The sequence below is a fragment of the Ctenopharyngodon idella genome, chromosome 13, assembly GCF_019924925.1.
Source record: "Ctenopharyngodon idella isolate HZGC_01 chromosome 13, HZGC01, whole genome shotgun sequence".
In the NCBI taxonomy this organism is placed as follows: Eukaryota; Metazoa; Chordata; class Actinopteri; order Cypriniformes; family Xenocyprididae; genus Ctenopharyngodon; species Ctenopharyngodon idella.
Genome location: NC_067232.1, coordinates 3593236 through 3618475, shown reverse-complemented (window position 1 = coordinate 3618475; position 25240 = coordinate 3593236). Strand labels below are relative to the sequence as shown.

The window sequence follows — 25240 nt, the reverse complement described above, 5'->3', positions numbered from 1 at the left end:
AACAAGTGTGACACAATAAAGCAACAAGTCATTTCATCCCAAAGTTTTTGTACCATGACAACCAATGAGCTGCAGGACATTTTGTCCATTTTCTATTTCTTTGGGTAGCTCCGCCCACAGTGAAATCTGATTGATCCAAAATCCTGCTATACGTTTACCTAACATTTAACCTGTTCTGATTGTTTGTGTTTCTGTGTCACGGAGCATTTTCGCTTTCAGCTAAAACAAACAATCCTAAGACTAGCTCTGCAGACTATCTTTACTTCAGAACCAATTCGATACTGAAATATAAAAAATGTGAAGATACCAGCCTTTCTGCAATTCCGGTGGTATTGAGGACATTTGTTACCCGCTGATGAGTGGCTGCTTTCAAACACATGTATTTGTGTGAGTGCTCTGTAAAGAGTGTCAAATGTTTCTATTTACTAGGTGTTTTTGAAGTGTTGATCATTGTAGCCAATCACAGAAATCTATTGAGTGTTTAACACAATGACCAATCTGAGGTGTTAAAGTTAGTCAGAATCCACTCAATGCAGATCAAAATGAATTTTTTCGGGAGTTTTTGCAAAAGTTAGCTTGTGTTGAACTGAAGTAACTGACAGCTTCAGTGACTAAAAAGGGTTTGCTTTGCTTGCTATCTGTATATGAAACATTTAAAATGATCCTACCAAGTACACAATGCAAAGGTTTGGGAGTGACCTCTGTAACAGTGATAACCATAGCAATGGACAGGACAAAAAAAGTCTGATGTCAAAATAGACCTGGCTGTGAATGCTGTATGCCAATGTTATAATGTATTATTTACTTAGTAGGGCTGGGTAAAAAAATATTGATTTCGCGATTTTAATCGATTCTCATTTTTACGAACCGATATCGATTCTTAAATCCCAAGAATCGATTAGTCTAGTCTGTTTTCAGTTGATGAATGAACAGAACATGTAGCGCCTCCCATCTAATAAATCACAATAATCTTTGTGCTTTGTTACTTTTGATATGAAGCAAAGTCTCAGATTTCAAATCACGTCCATCTTATTATGAAATTCATAAAGTAAATACCGTTTTGGCGCAGTTCAATGTGGCGTGACAGATCGCTGTAGCACCTCAGTTAAGCGCATGTGAACTTATCCTCTCCGCTTTAATACCAGTTACAGCGCAAAATAAACATGAATAAACATGTTAAAAGATACAGTACAACTTACCGAAATCCGTATCATGTCACATGAAATCGCTCAGTGTTTTAACCGCGGTAAGATGTCAATAAAAGCTTGTAAACAATGTCACTTAACGTCACATTTACCTCAGAAAAACCATATTCAGTGACCATAAACTCGTTAGTCAGCTGGAAAAATGAACTCTAGAGAGGAGCATTCTGATAAATATATGCACCGTTACATATTCATTACAATTTTAAATGTTCTTCAATATTTAATGCATGTTTGAATAAATCAGTTATGACAGCCACAATTTAAATGTTTATATAAATTTATATTATGTAAAACGAATTGGAGTAGAAATATGATTATGTTATTCTAAACTTTATTTATAAAAAAACATCACTGAGTGTAATTTAAGTGTTTGTTTATAATTAAGTTAAATTTTAACCTTCAATATTATAGTAATGTAGTACCAACTGACTCCGATGTGTAGTTTACAGCATTAGTTGAGAGATTTTTTTTCCCTCTCGAACTGAAATCAGAATCGAATCGCAAGCATGTGAATAGAAATTGAATCGAATTGTGAAAATTGTGTCAATACCCAGCCCTATTACTTAGAATTATTATTAACATTGATAATTAACTCATTTGATTTATTTATTTACATTTTCAAATAGTTAATGAAATAGTAGTTCCAATAGTTTCCGTTATGGTACTGAGAGCCGTGAAATTTTACTGGTATTGTTACTGACTGAAATTTTGGTATCACGACAATTCTAGCTACAGCACTTAGTTACAATAAACATGGCAATATTTGACCTGCCTATTTAGGTTTGTTTTTGAGTTGTGAACTTTCTCTCCTACAATTATAACTCTTTAATATCTCAGTTGTTTCTCCTTGACAGAAACGAGATAAAATGTGGAGCAAATAGAGACTTTTGCTGAAGAGGAGATCATAATAATGTCTCAAACTGTGCTCAGATAAGACACCAAAATCTACAATCAAAAGTCTCAAATATTTCTCATCAAATTCACCCAGAGCTATGCTATACATCTGTTTGTCGACAATTGCCTAATATGTGTATTTTTATTTCTATTAAGTCATATTCGGAAGACATTTGAGTACTTAATTAAAGTGTAACTGAGAACTCAATTAACCTCTGAACACTCTTCCACTTGGCTGTGTTGCTGTGTTGCACTTTTAGGGATGATGAGGATGTTAAATATGGCAAATATGTCATACATAAAGTTCCCGGAGTCAAGCTCCGGTTACACAGACTAGATATGGCTTCTCTTCGGACTGCATCCAGGTAAACTGTCAAATGTCACTTCCTGAAGTGAAGCTTGGGGCTTTAGAAGCCTCTCACCCTTCCTGTTGTACTCGTGATTAATCCCCTCAGATGGGCATGCAATGAAACCCCTCATCCCGCTCTTCATGGCAGCCACAACAATCCAACTGAAGACCAACAGAGAAGCAGTCAAACTAGTGTTGGTGATGCACACATTTAAAGATAGCACTCTTACCCAATCCCTTACGACCCCTGGTGACACAATTAATGCTGGCCACCAATGCTGGCCTGCGGATCGGAATGTAGTCACAAAGACACTAAATCCTTTTGGGAATTGGGTCTTTGGTTTTTCAGAAATAAGAGCAATGCGAGTGTGTGATGCATAGAAACCAAGAGGGTGGCAGCAGTCTCTTTCTTTTTCTCTGTTTCCTAAGACTACATCCAAGAAAGTGCCATTCAGCTTCTCAGGAAACAATGTGTGGATTCAAGAGCGTTCTGGACGCTTGGGCCTGGATTCAATCTAACTGTCATGGGAGTTTTCCTGTACACTGACAAAGCTGTTGGCAGTAATAGCCTCTAGGATCATTTTTACAAATCTATGCTAGAACAAAGAGCATCATATCCATCAGCATGCCACAATTGTCTACACAGTTCATTCACACCTTGAGCAGCGTGCATTTGGTTTTCACGTCATTGTGACTCTTCCATACCAGGGCAGATAAACACACCATTCCAAAAACATTTTTTAGAGCTATAAATCACTGTCTTTATGTATACATACTACATTCTTGTTTTCTCTGATGACTAAATAGCGACAATGCATCAGTCACTGTTAACAGAACTGTCACACATCCAGCTATCTATGATAAGCCGCAGATGTCATTTTTTAATAATGATGTTTATATATACACATCTGTTCAAAGGGGCACAACTAAGCAACATGCACACTGAAAATAAACCTAAAACACTTAAAAATCACTGGTTCTTAACTGGTTTTACAAAGCAGCGATTCAAAAAACAAACAAAAAAAAAAAAAACTGTTTATTGTACAAAAGTAAACCAAAATCAAACACAGAAATGTATTTAAATATTTATTAAAGTATTATGGTAATTTCGACTGATTTGTTTGAGTGTTTGGTTTCTAAATGTCTTTTTCAATGGTTTCATGTTCTTGGCAGATAATAAATCACCACACAAAACCTGTTGTGGTCGGCACAAATCACATTTATCCTCACTTCAAGTGAACCTGTATTTAATGTTTTCTGGATCATATTTGCTTTTACCTCGCATGGATTTCTTCACGTCTTTAAGAATGAGGGTATGTCACGCAATCTGCCATGTTGGCATCTGTCTATGCTTCTCATAACAGTTAAAAATATCAAGCTTTAAAATTAATGAAAAATATAACATCAGAACATACATTCTTAAAGCAATGTTTCATATGAGTATGAATATGGGCATGCTTTGGTGAAGTATAGTTAAAACAATGCCACATTTTCTAATAACTAGGGCTGCACAATAAATAAAATCGATATTGCGATATGAATTTTCAAATCTCAAAAGCTGTGGAAAGCTGTGATCTGCATAACTATATGCGTGGCGGATTTCAGATTAAAATGTGACACTGTGTTCAATTTGCATGTGTGCAGCTCATGATCCAGTGTTTGTTTCAGAGTTTCAGAGCAACTTGGCACATTTTCTTTGAACTGAGCTGCTGAAACACTGCATCACAAGCTGCAAGTGTGTAAATGAAGAGTGCCGCACTTGACTCTGAAACATTTATTACGCTCTGAAACTGGCAAAACAAAAGATTGTTTAACATTTGAAAATGAAGAAATTAAAATGTAAATATTAGTATTAATAAACTATTAAATACTCCATTTTTATTTTACAAAACAATAGTATTATTACAATATATTATATGTTTCATATATTATTTACTAAATCACAATAAAAATCATAATAAATATGATTTTAGTGATATTAAATGGGTTAAAAACTGTGCAAATATGACCAAAGTGGAAAGATTATTTTAAAAACTCTGTTCACTTTATGAAAGAAGTTTGAGTTGGTTAGTAAACCCAGGCGTGAAGGCCCAATTTTTTTCAAGTTTTTCCAAATAAAAGGATGGTTCACACTAAAAAAAGAAAAAAAGAAAGTTAAAGCCATTTTTAAAAATCTTTTTATTTTCTATGCATATGCACTCCACAATCACTCCGACCATCCTAGAATTATTAAATCTTTCCAAATATAGCTATTCAAATAATCTTGTGAAAAGTCCTGTATTTTTTTCATATTGCAATATATTTCTGTCATGACAACTCTCGGAGTGTTTGGCATGGTAATGGATATGACAGCGTTGATATGTTTGGTCTTGGCAGAACAGATCTACGCTGCTGCTGCTGTTGGTTATTGATGCTGCTGCTGTTGCAGAGCAAGTACGGGACTTGCTACTGCCATTACATACACGACACACAGCTGTGAGCAAGTAAGACATGCAGCTGCTGTACAATAAAGCATACATGAATTACCCATAGCAGATCTGTACAGGTGGAGCTGGGGAGGGTGCAGGGTTTCTGAAAGCACGCTGCAACTGCTACACCAAATGCTGACCGAGTATTTGAAGGTTGAGCAGCGAGCTCATTGGCTACTGATACAGCAGGAGCCAATCAGCTGTGCCGTATAGAGAATGATATGATTGCAAGCAGATTGAGTTAAGAACTGCCTGTGCCATCTAGAGTTTCATGACAGAACTTTGTATATCACAGAAAAACAAAATATCATAATTTCCAATATTGTGCAGCCCTCTAATCCACACAGGCTTGTTCATCCCTGCAATGTAAAGATGACTCTGAGAAGGTGTTTAGTTTTCTTCATAGTAAGAATGTGGGCACTGTTACTGCTTCAGTGCTGAAATGTGCAGCACTGGGGGGTAAACAGTTGTGTGTATGAACTGACTCTGACTTTGTCCATAAAAACAAATCTTGGAGAATTTCCGAGAGAATGTGAATGTGCCAAATGGGTTTTTAAACACGAGCTGAGTGAATTTAACCTCTGCAGCCCCTTGGGATTTGCAAAATCAGAAAAAATAAACTCATTTGGATGTGTTGAAACATTCCCCAGGCCCATATGTGAGGTGTTTTGAGATTGTAGCAGTGCTGCGAGAGGAACAGGCTCAGACTAATAACAGTTCATGAGAGAGAATTAAAATTATGTATATTAAAGCCACCAGGTAGTCTTACAGACAGTCACACCACACATCATCTTCACTTAAACACACCGAGCCAAGAATAATAATACACTGTCCTTGGGCTGAACTGCACATGACAAACACATTGCATTCTTTATGGCGCTAACTGTACAATAAAGAACTATTTTTGTTGATGGGTTGAAACAATGATACCTTTGCAAGTAGAAAAGTTATTACTCCTCTTCTCTAGCTCAAACATTAAATCAATGCTATACATATACATGCGCTTGATGAAGGAGTCACAGACTATTGCCCACTGCTGAGCACTCAAAATAAACAATGGAATGGAAGCCATCTGAACACTGCGTGCTGGAATGATTGACAAGCAGCAGCTGGCAACATGGAGAACGACATATATGTGAACACTTCCTCACATACAGATAGTATTTATACACATTTATACACAATATACAAACTGTACTTTCATTGCACTGTATCACTGTACACATTTTATGCTGATCTTTTGCCTGGATTTCATCAAACGGTTGAAATGAAGTAAAAGCACAGTCTGTATTGCGAGATCAGACACTCTCCCACGGCACAGCAATAAAGACCAAACAACAACAAACACGACCATCATCGGGGATGCCTGCTGTTAAACGGTCTCCACACCTGGCTCAAAAGTGCCTATCCATGACATGTCCATCTTAAACTGGTTTCACTACGCTGTCTGAAGTCACTTCCCACTCAGTTAACACAACAATGACTAGTACTGACTAGCCTAATTAACACTGAGATGTCTGTACCATCTGGCCTGGTTCTCAGAGATGTGTAAATTCAAACACGCACACACAAGCGCAGGCTATAACACAAGAGGTTGTCTAATGACTGACATCTGGAGGTTATGTTAGGGAAGCAAGTAAAAATGTAGCTGCTAAGAAGCCACATTGTTATTATAAAAAGTGTGACGGACTAGTAGGCCATTTTTATTCAACCTCACATACATTTTAAAAGAATAATTAAGATATTTTTTGAAAGAAGTCTCTTCTGCTCACCAATGCTGCTTTTATCTGTGCCAAAATACAGTAAAAACAGTAATATTGTTACAGTAATAGGAACTGTTTTCTGTTTTAATAATGTTACAAAAGCTTTCTATTTCAAATAAATGCTGTTCTTTTGACCTTTCTATTCATCAAAGAATCCTGAAAAAATATCTAATCTAATTTTATGAATATTGAACATGGCTAGTCCTGTTAAACACACGGATGTGACTTGTTAGCTGTACTCTGCGAACCTTGCTGGCTGTTCCCTGCACTCAGGAACGTCCAGATGATGCCATCCCAACACTCCGGCTTGCATCACAAACCACTCAAACACTGAGTGAAACCAATGACTGCCAACAGCGCACGAAAATATGACTGCACCTGTCACCATAGCGAAGCCAGTCCGAGAGCACAAGTGGACAGCAAAGGGTTGGGGAGAGGAGAATCTTTTCACTCATGTACATTACATGGGAAATGAGATCTAGTCGACAGGAATCACGTCTCTATCCTATCGCCGGGGCAACAATATAATCTCTTCATACCTGCCGGCAAAAGCTTTTTTTTTTGCAAAAGGGAAGTTCAAAAGGCTTAACCGCAACATACATACAAATGCATATCAGAAGTAACAGGCGGAGCACAATGTCACAGGTGTGTTGTGATCAAGGAGTGGTGGGCTGTGGATGAATGGGGTAAATAGGCATACCTGGTGGACAGAGGCAGCTGTGAGGCGCATCCCGAGCCGCCCGGATCTTCGGTAGACGTGCAGCTAATTTCTGGAAATAAACAAACAGGACATTTAAAGTCAGCTGTGCAGAAACAAACCACATTGTATAATTTAAAAGTATAATTCAGATAGTATAGGTATAATTCAGAAATACAGTAAAATAGTACAATGTTTCACGGTGTACAGTTTTTTAAAACTAATTTATTCCTGTCATGTGAAGCTGAATTTTCAGCATCATTACTCCAGTCTTCAGTAGAGTTGGGAACCGAGAACCGGTTCTCATCCGGAACCGGTAGTGTTTTTTGAAAAGAACCGGAACCGTGCAAGATTTCTAAGTTTCGGTTCCTAAAACGGTTCTGGTGTGATGGGTGGGCGAAGTGCGGGGAGCGTATCCTTTAATAGAGACATCTCACATCATGAATATTATAGCAATGAATGCACTGAAAAGCCCTCGCGCTACTCATAAACGTCAGATTACAATGCAGAGAGAGAGAGAGGGGTGCCCAAAGCTGCACGATTAATCTTTAAAAGATTCTCGATTTCATCACCCACATGATCTAATTCCTAAATGACAACGATTCGCCCGTGTATATTAAACATTTGAACAAAATAAAAGCGTTCGCGCTGCCGTTGATCTAAAGAGAGTTGTCATGTGTAGATATAAACAGCTTCACAAACAATCTTTTCAAACGCACAGTATCATTATTTCTGTGTGACAAATAGGCCTATTCCAATTATGGTATACAAAAGCTTATTATTCAGATAGAAACGCTGATGTTTATGTATAATAAATTACTTTCTGAAAGTAACTGGACTTCAAATAACGACTGGATCGATTGCATTGTTACGCCACTAGGTGGCAACAAATTTACTGTTAAAAATGTGTCTATCACTGAATCATTCTTTCAGAAACAAGTCATGAATCCAACTCACAAAAATATTGTTTCACCTGTCTGAATCTTACATGTGTGTTCAAGCATCTTATCTAATTTGAGGTAACACGTTACAATAAGGTTCATTTATGAATTAACCACGAGCAATACATTTGTTACTGTATTTGTTAATCTTTGTTAATGTTAGTTAATAAAAATAGGCTACAGCCATTAATAGTTTGTTCATGTTACTTCACAGTGCATTAACTAGTGTTAACAAATACAACTCTTGATTTTAATAATGTATTAGTAAATGTTGAAATTAACATTAACAAAGATTAATAAATGCTGTAGAAATGCAGTTCATTATTAGTTCATGTTAATGTAGTTAAGTTATGTTAACTTATGAACCTTATTGTAAAGTGTTAGCGAATGTGTTGAGATTAACAGTCATTTTACAAGAATAATAAACACAAAAAGGACTGTTTGAGTCGAGTATTGTGCATTTTTCCCTTACTACTATTTTTTATTAGTTGTTTAATTATTTTAATGGAACCGGAACCGGAATAGTTAGGCAGAACCGGAATCGGAACCAGAAAATTCCCAACCCTAGTCTTCAGTGTCACATGATCCTTCAGAAATCATTCTAATATGCTGATTTGCTGCTAAAGAAACATTTCTTTTCATTATCAACATTGAAAACAGTTGTGCTGCTTAATATTTTTGTGGAATATATATATATATTTTTTTTTTTCCCCAGGATTTTTTTACATAAAAGAACAGCATTTATTAGAAATAGAAATCTTTTGTAATATTATAAATGTCTTTACTGTAACATCTGATAAGTTATGTCCTTGCTGAAAAAATGATTCAATTACATCATTAGACTTTTAAACAGTAGTGTAACATGTCTTAAAATATTTAAGCATACAAAATAATATAATACAATTTTATTAAAAACTAAATATAATTATAAAAATATATATAAAAAATATTTAAAAAAATTAAAAGATTCAACTCTGAAAATATATTTATGAATTAACCTTAAAAGCTTAATATATATTTGGCACTTCAACCATCATTAGAGTCACTATGTCTGTTGTCTCTGCATAGCTTTTGGAGCCGTTCGCTCTATTAGAAGCATCACAGTGACAGGTGCTGCAGTGTTGTTAGTTATTTGATTAACAATGTATGTGTGCATAGGTCAGTCTTTGGAACCAAACAGTTTTAGATGAACACCCCTGGGTATTGTAGTGAAGGTATCAAAGTGATCGATGAACTATAGATTAACTGAATTTAGAGAACAGTGAGTGACAGTAAACAGAGCTACTATTGCATTTTTATCCCAAACTTACAAAACACCAGCTATAATAGACATACCAACTGTATGTTATGCCATGTCACTGGTAGAACAATCATTGACCGGCAACATTTATGACCGAATTGTAAAGTCTGTCAAGCGTCTACAATGTGGTACTATAGGTCACGCCCGCCCTATCTAACATTGAAACACTCAAGCTAAATAATTCTGGGGCCACTATTGGACATTTTTCTTGCCCCAGTTTATATTATCCACCGATCGTTCCAGGGCTTTATTTGGTTGTTACTGGCAAACCCTCTTCCCAGCTGTAGAAGTCTTTACTCAGACCGCTCTCAGACACTACAAGCTATTGTAGAAGTTTTTCCACACTACTGAACTCGGTAGATATTGTAAAACAGAAAAAGAACTAATGGATGTTAAGAAGAAAAAGGAAAACCTGAAGAATGTTAAGATGAAAATATTCATACATGTGACAGCTGGGTTAACCAACAGACGTTTGTTCTGCAAGCACAAAAGCTGTGGAAAATGCACTACAATTTGGAAGAAACCTGTGCTGTGGGTAAACGGCTTTTCCACAGGAGCAATGTCCAGGGACAATGTACACGCAACAGAGTTTCCCAGAGCTTTAACTCATGATTTTCCAGTGCCACATTCCCAGGTTATGTTCAAACAAAAGGTTTCTTTTAAAAAATATATAATGTTTTTACATCAAACCATGGGAAAGTGCTCGCAAGACCCTGTTTCACTTAAAGCTAAGTGCTCTCGTAAACAGCAATGCAGTGTGACATCGAGAAAACAATAACCAGTGATGAAAAGTTAGCATGAAGAGTTGCATTGAACAAGAGCTAAAGAAACAGAGAGGAGTTACTGATGCATTTAATTCTGCTAGGGTGTGTTCCTTTATGCTCAAAATATAGCTGTTCTTTAAGTCAACATGAAATCAACAATGGCCCCATTTACCTTCTTAATACCCATCTCTCTGTACTTATTGTGCACACGATTCATCTGTGCATGTTATTCCAAAGAGAGAGAAAAAAATGTTTGTTTTTGTAATCTTTCATCAAAAAGTAATAACTTCCTCACTTCTGAAAAGACTTTGATGTCACAAATAGTGACATCAAGTGACATTCAACAACTTTTTGGAATGCAACGCCCACTTTCACAATCCAATCATTTCCAGATTGTTAAAATTGTGCCCTGTCCTACATTTTTTCTCATTAAAGACCATTTAATTTGAAAATGCATCACATTATGGAAGTAAAGTGGTTTGCGAACATATTTCTTGCTGACTTTAAGATGACGTGATGTAAATGGTAAGGTTGCAGTAATGACATGTGACAGCTGATGCCCCAGCGCTTGCAGGGATGGGTTAGGACAGGAGGGAGGCGACATTCTCTGCCTCCCAGCTTTAATGGTAACTCGATGCCCAGTATTTGATCTGGTTTTAACAATCTATTTTGAAAGGATGACAAAACGTTTTACAATTCCAATGTCCGATTACTACTAAGACCCCCAGACTTTGTGCCCGGAGGCCTAACTCCATCTCTCTTTCCATTTCTCTCATTCTCTCTCTCTCTCGTTTTTCTACTTTCCGCCTCACCAGATCTTGATTACACCCCTAAAGGACATTCCGGCACATTCTGTTATAAATTGTGAAATCGCCACCTTTCTAAACTTCAACAGGCACTTCCAATGTATATGTTTCTCAGCTTTACAAGACGTACATGCAATTTTATGTTGATGCTGAAATGTCAGTAGTCAATATGTCTATGAGAAACATTTGCCCTTGATAACAGAACACCCTTGAGATAACACTGGAGTTTATCTTAGCTTTTTGCTATAATATATATACTTTTTGCAAATTAAATTATTCTGAAGGATAATTCTCATTAGATTCTTATTCTTTACCAGTTTTTTTTTTTTTTTTTTTGCATTATCCAAATTAAAATGGGGTGGCAAAATATGCTTAATTGTCGTGTTATAATGCATGCAAAAAGAAAATTCACATTTCTTTCTTTGACATGTGTTTGACAGATTTCAGTGAGATTCACCTGTAAATGACTCAACATTATTCAGACACTGTAATCACACTCAACCTCAGATTGACTCACACTTTTCTGTCTCTACACCATTCTGCTTAGTCTCGTTAACACACTAAATATCCACCTGCATCATCCTCTGCAGACTCTATTATTTTATGAACCGCAGATAGTGAGATGGTAGCCTTTCCCCGAGCAAAATTATACCCAAGATACTTTTAACACTGCAAATATTTTACACGCAGCTAGGTGGTGATCCACCAGAGGCCAGTGTGAAGGGACCACGGCCGCAGGCAATGCACTGAAAATATATATATATCTCACTTTTCTTCACCTCACCACTTCAAGCTCAATCCTATTCTACACAGATGACGTGTGCTCAGCCAGTGCTGAAACTGGTGAGAGCCCTAACTGCTTGATTGTTGATGTAAAACAGGTGGTCGTATGGTGACACAATGTTTCTAGCAGGTTTTGCATGCTGCAAACAATAGTTTTACTGAACAGCAACAGTCATAGCTTACAGTAGCAGATTTCCTTATTATAACAACAGATTTCTTTTAAAATCCAATGGGTCAGATGCGAGTTATATGGGTTCATCTACCGGATCATATCAATTATGTGTCCTTTTATTAAGACAGTTACACTAATGGATGTGTCAAAATGGCAGAAGGAAATTTTGGCAATACGATTGTGTTATTTATAGACACTTGTTCTAGAGCAATGCTAAATAGGATGTGGAGAATTTGAGCCATGTAAAAGAGTCTGATCTGGCATCTGGAAAGCTACAGCATCTAACAAATGTAATTTAATAATCAGGATTTAATCATTTCCTACTCATGTGAGACACCTAATGACATTTATTGGTTGAAATATTAATGTTAACTAATAAGCTAATTAATATCATCTAGTAGTTTGTTTAAGTCAGTAGAGAGTTAAAACAGAAGTAGAAGTCAGTTTGTTTTATCGCAATTATATTTAACCAAGTATAAAAGACTAAGTGAGATAAAACGAGAAAAAAGTGACCTGGCACAAAAAGCACACAAATACATTAAAACGGCAATTTACTAAAGGAAATAAATAATGCCAAATAATAATTGATAAATAATAATAAAAAAAATAATAATATAAGCAAAAGCCCAAAAAAAAACTGGGCACAGAAAAAAATAATTATTTTGATCCATGTGCATGCGCGTTTGTTCAGTCCCCAGAGCTCAAATGTGCACAGTGAAAGTGCGTAAACAAACGAGGACAAGTAAACAAACTAACACGGGGACGAGGAGATTTAGAGCTTAGCTCGTCAGTTCCTTTAAATTCATATTTTAACACACCTGAACGTAATTCCAGAAATAAATTCCTCATCTTCAACCTCAAACATCTTAAACTTTCTGAGCAACGCTCTTCTACCTTTCGTTGGGATACAACATGTCAACAAGGTGGGATCACGAATATCTTCTCTTTCGCTCTGTACTCATGACTCATGCAAATAGCTTGTATAAAGTATGACTAGATATTATTACAAATATCTGAAGAATAAAGGTCACCGCTCACCTCCTCTAATATCTGATCCAGTCGACTCGACAGGACGGGCTCCACCTGTTCCAGAGAGATCCAACTGGAGATACGGGGATCTCTGTCCTTTTCCAAACTGAGCACCCTGGACTGCAGATCCGACGTCCTCAGGTAGAGCAACACACAAACTCCAAACGAGATCAAACACACGCAGATAGCACACACGTCCTTCCAGTTCGTCAAAATGCGCTTTTGGCAGGGATGCTGAACACAGGTCCTCTCCCGACTGGACTGAGGTGATACTCGCAATTTCATGTCCTCCATGTCTGTGAGACGTAGCTTATATATATATATAGGCAATGTAATGTTTATCCACCACTTTATAAGGCAGAGCAGGGTCTTGTTCAAATAAACTGATTAAAGTTTTCCTTTCAGGCAGTTAAACGGCTTTTCACGTGAAAATATTAATCTTCAAAGCGACCTCAACAGAGGCATGCTGCTCATTCAAGTGCATGGAGATATTGGTTCAGTGAGGTCCGGCTCTAGTGGGAGTCCGTGTGCTTCGGTCGTGCCATTTGACGGGTTTCTCTGACTGCTGCGCGCTTGAGTCTCTCTCGGAATGAAACCTGACACACACACTACACGGCTCTGCAGCGCTCACCACGGGACCCTTCGCTTCTCTGTCGCGGACAAGCCCCTCCTTTCGGTTTATTTAGGCTAAACGGTAGGGCGGGATTCACGGAGGAGCTGACCCCGGCTTTGATCCGGCTCTGGATATACGATATTTTTAGGTGCACTCACTGAATCAACGTGTAAAGTGGACATGATAACCACGGGGGGTTTCAAACAACGTTTCAGTTACCAAAACATTATTACAAATTAGTCAGAATGCATCATCTAGAATGTGGGTAACCAAACAGTTGATGGGCCCCAATAAGATGCGTTTACATAGAGCATTGTAATCGGTTTAAATGTCCAATCCGAATGAAAATGCTCCAAAGACCTCAATCGTAATAAAAATGCCCAAAACTGAATGAAATTGTAATCGGATTGAGAGGGGTGGGATAAACCGAACAAAATAAAAATTCTGCCATGTAAATGCATTAAACCGATTGCTTTGCGTCTATGTCATCACATCAAGAGGTCGAGGGTCGTCAGAATGCAAAATGGCAGCGGCAAAATCAAACTGGAGTAAAACTAAAACAACACATTTATTAAATACACTGAAGGAACTAAGTGTATCATTACTATGGACCTTCATCATGCGCTTCTGCTTTTCAGAGGAGGGAGGGGTATTATTGAGATGCTCCTTAGAGATGCGCAGCCACCAAAAAGGTCAGCTCCCTGCACCCGTCTTTTCCTCATAGCCTACCTTACAGCATAATATGCTACAAATTCACGCTGTTTCTTGATTAAGAGCAACACTTTACATAAAAATGGTGCACATAAGAAATAATGGAACTCCATGTTGACAGAAATAAAAAAGGCGGCAAACAGGAAATAGGCTATTGTGCACGTCACAGACTCATTCCGATTGAAAGCGCCGGCGCATGTAAACACCATATCGGATTAGATAACGTCTCATATAAACAGTCCACCGAATCTTTCAATCTTAATGATTTTAATTGGAATGGTCAAAAAAGTGTACATGTAAACATGGCTATTGACTTCCATAGTAGTGAGAAAATACTATCGAAGTCATTGGGGCACTTTAACTGTTTGGTTACCCATATTCTTCAAAATATCTTCTTTTGTGTTCAGCAGAAGAAAGAAAGTCCTACAGGTTTGAAACAACTTGAGGGTGAGTAAATGATGATAGAATTTTCATTTTTGGGTGAACTATCCCTTTAAGGGATCAATCAGTCAACAATCTAAAACTGTTTGTTTTAAACTAGGTTTCTTTTGTAGCCAGAACACAAAGTAGGTTAACGCTGCTAACGGTTATGTCTGATTTCCCGTCCCTCCTTTTAATGAATGCCTTGGATACAAGTAAGTAGTCATTTTAGCAGACATCCGTTTATCCGAAATGACTTAGCGTACACTTATTACAGGGACAATTCCTCTGGAACAACCTAGGGTTACACAGCAGTGACGGTTCATTGACTTTATGATTCTCAAACCTGCAACCTTTTGGCACGGGCATAAATTCATCTAACAGCTGGGGGGGGGGGGGACAATAAACATAACATTTCTCAAGAGAAATTTTTGAAGGGGACACAAATAATACAGCCAAAATTGTACTTGTAAGGATATGTGTAACACAAAGTGATAGCTGTTTAAATATGAGTTCATAGGTTCACCACACGGTCATATTATAATTATTAAATTATCTTGTGTACTCCACATAGTATTTAAGGTTTCGTCTGGGACAAAGGACGTCTCTTACTTAGATATTCAACTGCAGCAAGCCCACTGATCTGCCACTTACCATCATGTTGAGCAAAACCCAACACAACGGTAGATCTGTTAGCCTAATATCAGTTCACACATCTGAATACTGAATATTAAGTCTCCCCAACTAAGCAAGCCAGAGGCGACAGTGGAAAGGAATCCAAACTCCATGAGGTGACAGAATGGAGAAAAAAAGCTCCTTTCAAAACATTCCTCTAGCAATTTGTATCTTCTTGACAGTTGGCTGTAAATTCCTATTGAATCTGGTTGATCTGTTTGAGAAAACTTTATCAGCAAGAGGTAAAAAAAAACTAGCCTCCCCCTCGTCAATCTTTACCACCTCCACCACTAACTCTTTGATTATTCTCTCCTTTCATCACAATCTGTGTTGAGTGAGTTGGAGTGAGTAGGAAAGGCTCTTTATTTGATAAACAAACAACAAATTGTCCCACCTAATCAAAGTCTGCAGCTAAGGGACAAAGCTAAATTGCATTTTTATCACCAAATATCTCTCAAGAAGAATGTTTCTAGGCTAAACCAGAAAGAAGACACAAAAAACAGGAGCCAGAACGAGGCAGTCCACGCACAAGGACAAAAGGAGAATTGTCCTCTGTCCACAAAACACATGTGAGTTGGCTGTCAGGGGAGTATTTGGCTCAGCACAGCTACTGCAAAGGGCTGACAGAGTGTACTGAATGATATCTAATTCTGCTCCTGACGCAAAGACCGCCCGAGCGCAGGGATGTGAGCGTTGACTTTCTGTCAAACTGGCAGCTCAGAGTGTGTTTGTATTTTTTGCCAGCCATATATTTATGTGTAGAGGCTTTTACATTGGTTTCAAAATACCTCTTTTAATAGCTTTTCATTAATCTGTAAATTAAAGGTCATGCCAGTCATAATTACTACTTCATTTGTTTGCTGTTTTGCTGTCTGTAGCAACTAGGCCTGCGGTTAGCTGAGCAGATGAGCTTTGGACCTTCAGAATCAAGATCGCCGACCTCAAGCAGTGGCTGCTTTAATTACATTTACAAAACCACACGGGCAGATTAGATTATAGTACGTTTTCCACGGGCCCACAGAAAGCTTTAAAAAGCTAATAGAGAATTTCCTGGCCCAGGTTGTGCAGCTGTGATTTTAGTCAAACTAAGAGATGTCCTTCCACTATCAACCACATCTGAGGCTCTGATGGCCCCACAGAGGTTCATTACACGTGAATTGGAGAGTGTCCAAGCAGCCGAATGAACTGAATGTAATTGCCAGCTGATTTTAGGAATGAAAAATTAATCTGGAAATGAGTGTGATAGACTGCCTGTTCAAAATGATCTAATATTGTTGTGCAATGCATTGCACAATTATACATACCCTGCTGAATATATACAAGAAAGAAATCAATTTGGAAGAAATACTGACTAAATGTGAACACAAACTGTCAGATACATCTGTGACAGATTGTGGAAACTTAGAAAATGTCTTTTAACAGACAGGTTAAATTCTCAACATTGCAGAGAGTATCAGTGCATGAGGAAACAGCCCCTACTATTCGTTTTTTCTCACAAGTACATCCCAGCACATTCTTAAAGCAGAGCCATTTCATCTGGTTCACCATAATGTAAGGGCATCTGGACACAATTTGAACATGACAATTTTCTGGTCAACTACTTAGTAATCATGCAGTGAGTTCAGTGTCCTTGTATGGGCACTGACAGTGAAGGATCTTTAAAGATTCAGTGTGTTCTCGCTCTAAATTTAGATGATTCTAAGAAATATGGTCACTTTGGCCCATCTGTCTATCTATCTATCTATCTGTCTGTCTACAGTATCTACTTGTCTGTCTGTCTGTCTGTCTACAGTATCTACCTGTCTGTCTGTCTGTCTACAGTATCTACCTGTCTGTCTGTCTGTCTGTCTGTCTACAGTATCTACCTGTCTGTCTGTCTGTTTATAGTATCTACCTGTATGTCTGTCTGTCTACAGTATCTACCTGTCTGTCTGTCTGTCTGTCTGTCTGTCTACAATATCTACCTGTCTGTCTGTCTATAGTATCTACCTGTATGTCTGTCTGTCTACAGTATCTGTCTGTCTGTCTTTCTGTCTATCTATCTACAGTATCTACCTGTCTGTCTATCTATCTATCTATCTATCTATCTATCTATCTATCTATCTATCTATCTATCTATCTGTCTGTCTGTCTGTCTACAGTATCTACCTGTCTGTCTGTCTACAGTATCTACCTGTCTGTCTGTCTGTCTGTCTATAGTATCTACCTGTATGTCTGTCTGTCTACAGTATCTATCTATCTGTCTGTCTGTCTTTCTGTCTATCTATCTACAGTATCTATCTACCTGTCTGTCTGTCTATCTGTCTGTCTGTCTGTCTGTCTATCTATCTGTCTGTCTGTCTATGTACAGTATCTATCTATCTATCTATCTATCTATCTATAGTATCTGTCTATCTATCTATCTATCTATCTATCTATCTATCTATCTATCTGTCTGTCTGTCTGTCTGTCTGTCTATGGGAATATTTGCTTAACAGATTGGGAGCTTTGGATTTTTGTACATCCCTTTTGTTTTCCTCACGGTCTTGATGGGATTTATTTTCTGTTAGAGCTGCAAAAGTACTTCTGAGGATGATGCAATGTATTATGAGTGAATCTTTCCTCAGCTGTGTTCATTTATGATCCATAATTTCTCTTGCACAGTAAAGAAGAATGTTTTAGTGTCTTGCATTCAGCTCGGGCCTGCATTATTTCTTTAATATTATGAAATAAATTAAACAAAATTCTGTTTTCAGGGTCAGTCCCAATCCCAAGTAGTTTATCTATCTAATACCTAACAACACCCTAGCAAACACCCAGAACACCCTAGCAATAGCCTAGAATCATCTTAGATCTATTATTTAATCTACAGCACCTTATCAACCAGCCAAGACACCCTAACAACCAGCCAGTATACTTTAGCAATTACCTAGCAACACTAGAGCAACCACCAGCCATTCTGAACACCTTAGATAGCACATAGAAAGACCAATATAATTTTAAATCTTTCATCATACTGTCCTAGATTAACTACACAAGGCTTATAACCTTCAATCTTCAAATCAAGTTCCAAACAGCCTGTAATCTTCTAGGCCAAGGCTTTGTTAGAAAAAAAAAAAAAAAAAAATCTCTTTTTATATTTGTTAAGAGTGACAGTATTTAACCTATTACGCTATTCTGAGAGTACAGCACGTTTTCCAGCAGTAATGATCTGTTGAGTGAAAATTTTATTGTGTTTATACTGCATTACCATATACAAGAAATGTAGCTTAGGTACATACATCTAAAGGGAGACATGTGTTTTCCAGATTTCTCATATGTACTACAATTATTTGCTGCATCATCACATTTTTGAAGAAGACAGAAATATTGTTTCATAAATCTTTTTCTCCATCCTTCTTGTGATAGAACAGGTTATTCGTTTACTTAATAGGCATACTTGTCTTGGTCACATTTGCGTTTGAACGGAAAAAAAGATTTAGGTCCCTAAAGACATGTTTGCCTGCTAAACTAATACCTAATACTAAACAGTCTGCTTCAAGATTACTCCGTTGATGATTGAGAAATCAGAACTGTGGTGCATTTATCGTGTGGTCAGGAGATCTTTTAGAGTGTGGTGCTGAAGGATAAATATTATGGGAAGTGATTCTCAAAGGTTTTTATGCCTCCAACTTCAGCAGTGACTCACTAACCACATATGCATTTGATGATGTCTTATTAAAATGTAATCACTTATTACGCTGTTAAGAATAGCTCTTTGTAAACACAAATAATGGCCCATATGGATGACCTTAAAAAATTAGTTGTTCAGGTCAACTAACATATTTAACTCAGTAGGTGGTTTTTCTTTTTTAATATTCAGTTTTAATGTTTAAAAATTCATATTCAGTATCTAATGATTCTGATGCTACTTACAAGGGAAAAATAAAAGTCTTCAATCATGCTTTATTTAAATATTCTTATAATATATAATCTCTCTCCCTGACTCTAAATGAAATGGCCCTTTTTGTGATGTTGTGCCTTTAAAGGTAGAGTAAGCAATTTTTTTTAATAAACACTTTTTTCACATCCTGATAGCAATTACTAATAGAAGTGGTTGAAATATTTAAAAATGTACACATATCTTCCGTGGAAGTCTCAGAATCAAAACAGTCCAAATGCAACTATACGGCGTCCTACCTGCCTGTAATCATGTGTATTTCCGAGCTGTGACTCAGATTTTTGCATTTTTATGTTAATTTATTTATTATTATTATTATTATTTTGAAAAAGTGAGAGGTGAGATTACATAACAGGAAGCCAGTAGGCAGAACAAAAACAAAACAAAAATAAATAAATAAATAAAATAAAAAGGAAAAATATATATATATAGAAAAACAGAAATACAGAGAAATAGAGATACACACATACCTATACACAGATATCATATATCATATATTAAAGTGCAAAAGTTATTCCACACCCTTTCAGTAAATGTAGGAAAAACAGGTATATATTTATAAAAAAAAAAAAAGTATATATATATATATATATTCTATCTATATTCTAGGGGATCTATATTCAAGCATGAGGGTTTTTTTTTTTATGGTGACCATTATTTTAGAACATTTTTTTTTAGAACGTATTATTTCCTTGGCGACACTATGACTTTTTTATTCAAAATATTCACAAATTATTATCATGAATTATACAATATATTCTGATTGACAAATAGGCATATGTAGAAGTGAATGTGTTTTGTCATTTAAACACATGGCGTCTCTCGTGATGTTTTGCAGACTGCTTTGTGTGTTCATGTGTTTTGGAGGAGACGTGGCTTTGGATCTCATGCTTTCAAAGCTAGCTTGCTATTGCTAGCCTGTCTGAAATTGCCTACCCTACCTTTAAAGGGGTGACCAAAAATTATTCAGCAAATTTTCGCAGGTCATTTCAATAGTAATCCACCATCCCAGTCTTACAGTTTGGAAAGTTCATGTGAGGGTGAAACATTTTCCCATGCATGCAGATTCATCAACAGTTAGTACAGATTCGCTGAGTTGACCATCAGAAAGCCGCTTGGTTTGAAAGTGACTTCTATGTGATCTGTGCTTCATACATCACTGCACTATTGACAATATACAATGAACCTTTTTGACAGCGAAATCTTGCTAATGTGATTGTACTTTAAGAAACAGTCCCTTTGTTTGAGAAATGAGCTACAGTGCTGAGTGCTTTTTCGCCTGTCCTCTTGTGATCCATTGGATTGCGTTGTGGTACTTTTACTGTTTTTTTTTTTGTTTTGTTTTTTGTCATTTTAGAAGCTTGACACCTCATAGGCACATTCATTTTCATTTTTATAAGTGTATATGTCAAAGATCAAAGAAAATCTGATTCCTCGTGACTCCTTTGAACTTTTCGTGATGCTGAGTAACCATCATGCAAAACATGTTGATCTTCCTGGCTCTGCGTTTTCACATGACTGCTAACCAGCCTATCAAACAGCTGCGGCTCTTAAATATCAAAATTACTACCTCGGCTTCCAGCTCTGTATTATTACATGTTGGGACTGTTATGGGTTGCACGTGTTAAAAGAGTGTCCTAATCCCTGTGCAGATGTTAATGAGTGCAAGCTTTTCTGCACGCCTTTTTCATTTAATTTCCCCTGCCTCTCCGCAGTGAAGACAGGCCAAAACGCAGAGCTGCCCTCTTTTTTAAATGACATGAGGTGCAAAGGATGGTTGGTCCTGGGTTACAGTGGTTAGCTCAAGCCTCAGGCCCCTTCTAGTCTGTATGGCTCTCTCACACTTCTATAATTAGGCCCCCGGCTCCACCCTCAACTTCTTTTCTTTTTGGATATTAAAGTATTGCTGACATCCACATCAAATAAATTACAGGCTGTAGAGCACTTATGGTCAGGTAATTTCGTCTTTTTTTCATTCAAAGGGAAGAGGATTTTGTTCATTTTCATCAGCACTTTACTCACTATATGAACGCACCTGTCTGCCTTTGGCACAAGCTGACCTAAAATAATGATCCCTAATACAGTCTGCTCTTAATCTACTGTACAAATGAGTGCGCTCTGAACATTTGCCAACTTCTTTTGTGCAAAATAGAAGAGAGGGTCGACAGAATAACTAATAGGTGGACTCAAAACTCATCTGGAGGTTTTGACTAAATGCTCTTTGGCACATCTATCATGTTGGAAACTACTGTAAGAAAAAGACTGGGGGGGGGGGGGATATGACATTATTCACATGCTTCCTTTTCATCTGAAGCACTTTAATGGCCATATGCATATTCAATCAGATCCTATTATTTTATTATTGTAGTGTGTGACTTTAAAGACCATTTAAATGAACCTGTTCATCTTTCTTCATCTTTGCTGGTGCTCCGTCATTCTGGTTTTCTTACCCTCCCTTTTGCAATTATACTGTTGGGTCTATTTAGGTCTAGTTGTCTTTAACCCTATAAAGCCTACTGTGTCATATTTGTATTAGCCTATTTCCAAGGCCTCTAAATTATCAACATGATCAAAATCTGTTATACATAATCTTTTACATGCCTTCTGTCATCTGATTTATATTTATACTTTTGTAGCAAGTAATAAGCCTTTTAGTATAATTCTGAGGGGTTGTTTTCATGACACCATTTTCAACTAAAAACGGAAAACTTTTTATGTGTTTTGGCCGGTCATTTACACAACAACAGCGTTTTGATGTCCTGAAAACACAAGCTTTTGAAATTGGGTTTTTGAAAACAATACTGTTATCGTCTCCATAACTGTGACGTCATGGGCATGTGTATTATACTGAGCCCCACACATGAAAAATTGTGAGCACGATTTACTAATTCGCTCCCTCGATTTACTAAATCGTGCGCACAATGTACTATTTCGTTCCCTCGATTTACTAAATCGTGCACACGATTTACTATTTCGTTCCCTCGATTTATAAATCATGTGCATGATTTATAAATCGAGGAACGAAATAGTAAATCATGCGCACATTTTAGTAAATCGAGGGAATGAATTAATAAATCGTGCGCACGATTTAGCATGTCATGTCCGGGGTTCCGCAGTATTGCATGTTCAGTCTATCAGCGCGTAGTGTTTCTTTACAAAGTGACATTGCCAACTATTGGCCTGGCAACATAATACAGCGTTTTTAGTCGTTGGATCCTTGTGAACGGGGGTCCTTTTGACATCGTTGTCTGTACACGAAAGTAAAAACTTTTTCGTTTTTTGTACATCGTTTTCATGTAAACACCTTAAAATAGTCCACCATTACTAATTTGTACAATGTAAACATAAGAATACATTTTGTATTGTTAGTAAGATTTAAAAAGGAACACTTTCATGTTAAAAAATGATCAAATATGATACATAAGTCTTTTGAGGAATGTTTATCTCCCTATTATCAATGTACTGCATTAAAGTATATGTTTTGAACACTAGAATTAAAACTACAGAGCTTTAATCATTAAACTAGCATTTAAGTATCGTCTTATTTGGGAGATATAGTGACATCTGATATTTATATGCATTTTATGTAAGTAATCTACTATACAGTTATAAAGATCTCATTGATTTACAGTACGATAAGATATCAGAATTTCATCTTACTTTGTCTATATAAATATCAGCAACTGCAACAAATTGCATATTTTTGCTCAGTTTAGGCTCAGTTTTAATAAAATCATTGCATTTTTTTACAAGTATGAGCTCCATGTTCTCCTAAATCATAGTATATGAGAAATAAAAGACTGATGTATCAAATATGATACTCAAAACTATATAAAAAACTTAAAAAAAAAAATGCTGTATATATATTTTGCCTAAAGGTTAAATAAACCTGTTCAATATTAGGTCTATTGTTTCATGTCAGACTTTACAGGGTTAATAAAGTTTGAGTAAGAACAAATTAGAAACAGGTACACATGCAGATGTGGAGCACTTGTTACTGTAAAGAAGAAAAGACAACAAACAGTGGAGTGAAAATCATTTGAACATGATCAGTGTGTTAGTTTAATGCTGCCGAAATCTCTCATGCTGCGTATCCTTTATATTAAGTCAAAGTGCATCCTTTGAATCACTTTGCTTATTTGTCTGGTAACATGTGATCTATGGGCTATTTTCACAGCTGTAATTTTTCCTCCAATCTCTCACCTCCTTGCTCCACCCCATGAGTCCATGTCCTTTTCTTGCTGTTATTGTGCAGTTAAATTGCCAGTTTACTCAATGCTAAACACATAGGGGTTATGAACTGCAGGTGATAATAGATTATGTTTCAGGTAATGTAAGGTGTCATCACATCAGCTCTGGAAAAACTGACATCTACATATTATAAAATACATAAAATAAAAAATAATCAAATAATTACACATTGATCCTAGATCTTTTCTCAGAATTAATTTAAATAACTTTTCTGAGATATATTTGAAATGCCTTGGATGTATGAAGCCAGTTCCTCTCACTTCACTGGTGCCTTGGAGAAATAATGGTGTAGTTCATCACGTTAACTATCAACATGAACTTGTCTAAGACACTTTTGACTTAATTTTGAACAGTATATCTGTTTTTATTAAACGCTTTGCTCGGGGGGAAAAATCTGCCTGAGCAATCTTTCTTTAAAAAATGCCACTTTGTTTGACATTTTGTTTTCTAATGCAACAATAGTCATACATTTATGCCTTTCCATGGGTGGTTCGTAGCTGTTCAATATTTTATATCTAAGGCAATGACGTTTAGGGTACATTTACATGACAACAATATGCTTAAAACGTAGAAGTTTTTCCTTTGAGTTTTCCACAGATGACACCATTGTCAAAACAAACCCCAATTCATACGAATCCATGAAAATAACTAAAAACGCTGTATTCTGCTGGCAGGCTATTAGATGGCGATGAAACGGACTGAACATGTAATACGCATGTGCATGACGTCATCGTTTTCACAGATTTGTGTTTTTGTTGTTTACACGGAGACCGTTTTCAAAAACTTGCACTTTGAAACCCATTTTCAAAAGTTTGCGTTTTCAGGCCACCAAAACGCTGTTGTCGTGTAAATGAATGGCCAGAATGCATAAAAAGTTTTCTGTTTTTAGTTGAAAATGGTGTCGTGTAAACAGCCCCTCAAACATTTTCCCCCGGTTTCACAGACAAGGCTTAAGCCTGTCCCAGACTAAAATGCATGTTTGAGCTGTTTTAACTGAAAGTAACTTGCACTGACATATCTTAAAATATGTCATTGCCATTGTTTTGTCTCAAGATGCACACCAGTAATGTTTGTAAAAGCTACTTAAATGTCCTAATTGAACTAAAGCCTAATCCTGGCTTAATCTAAGCCCTATCTGTGAAACCAGATCTTAAAGTGACCAAAGTTGTTTGCAAACCTTTTTATGACTGTTGAGCATTGTTGGGAAAAGTCATCATCACATTTCTTCACACTAACAATGATTTCTGCGCTTTTCTCCCACAGCAGCTGACTTTGTAATACACATTTTCGCATTAGAAACATTAGATTGTCTCTTCCATGGTGTAATAAAATGTTCAGCCGTGCGCCAAGCACATTTCTCTCCGGCCATGTTAATGACCAGGTGTGAAAGGCATTGGCTTCCAATCAGTGAAAGGAGAAAAAGAGAAGACACTGAGAAGCTCTCTCGTGCACACTACACTGTCCATATGCAATGTATTAG

The 25240-nt window shown here is 36.9% G+C and overlaps 1 protein-coding gene across 26 annotated transcripts in view; it reads right to left on the bottom strand.

The window, feature by feature from the left end:
* The window catches only part of col13a1 (collagen, type XIII, alpha 1), a 105999-nt gene extending 92184 nt beyond the window's left edge, over positions 1-13815 (bottom strand). For all 26 annotated transcript variants that reach the window (XM_051917116.1, XM_051917124.1, XM_051917132.1 and 23 more), the window contains exons 1-2: positions 13181-13815; positions 7380-7449 (exon numbers count right to left, since the gene is read on the bottom strand). In XM_051917116.1, the coding sequence (XP_051773076.1) occupies positions 7380-7449; positions 13181-13465 (355 nt within the window). In that variant the 5' untranslated portion in view covers positions 13466-13815. The remainder of the gene's footprint in view (positions 1-7379; positions 7450-13180) is intronic.
* Positions 13816-25240: the final 11425 nt, after the last annotated feature.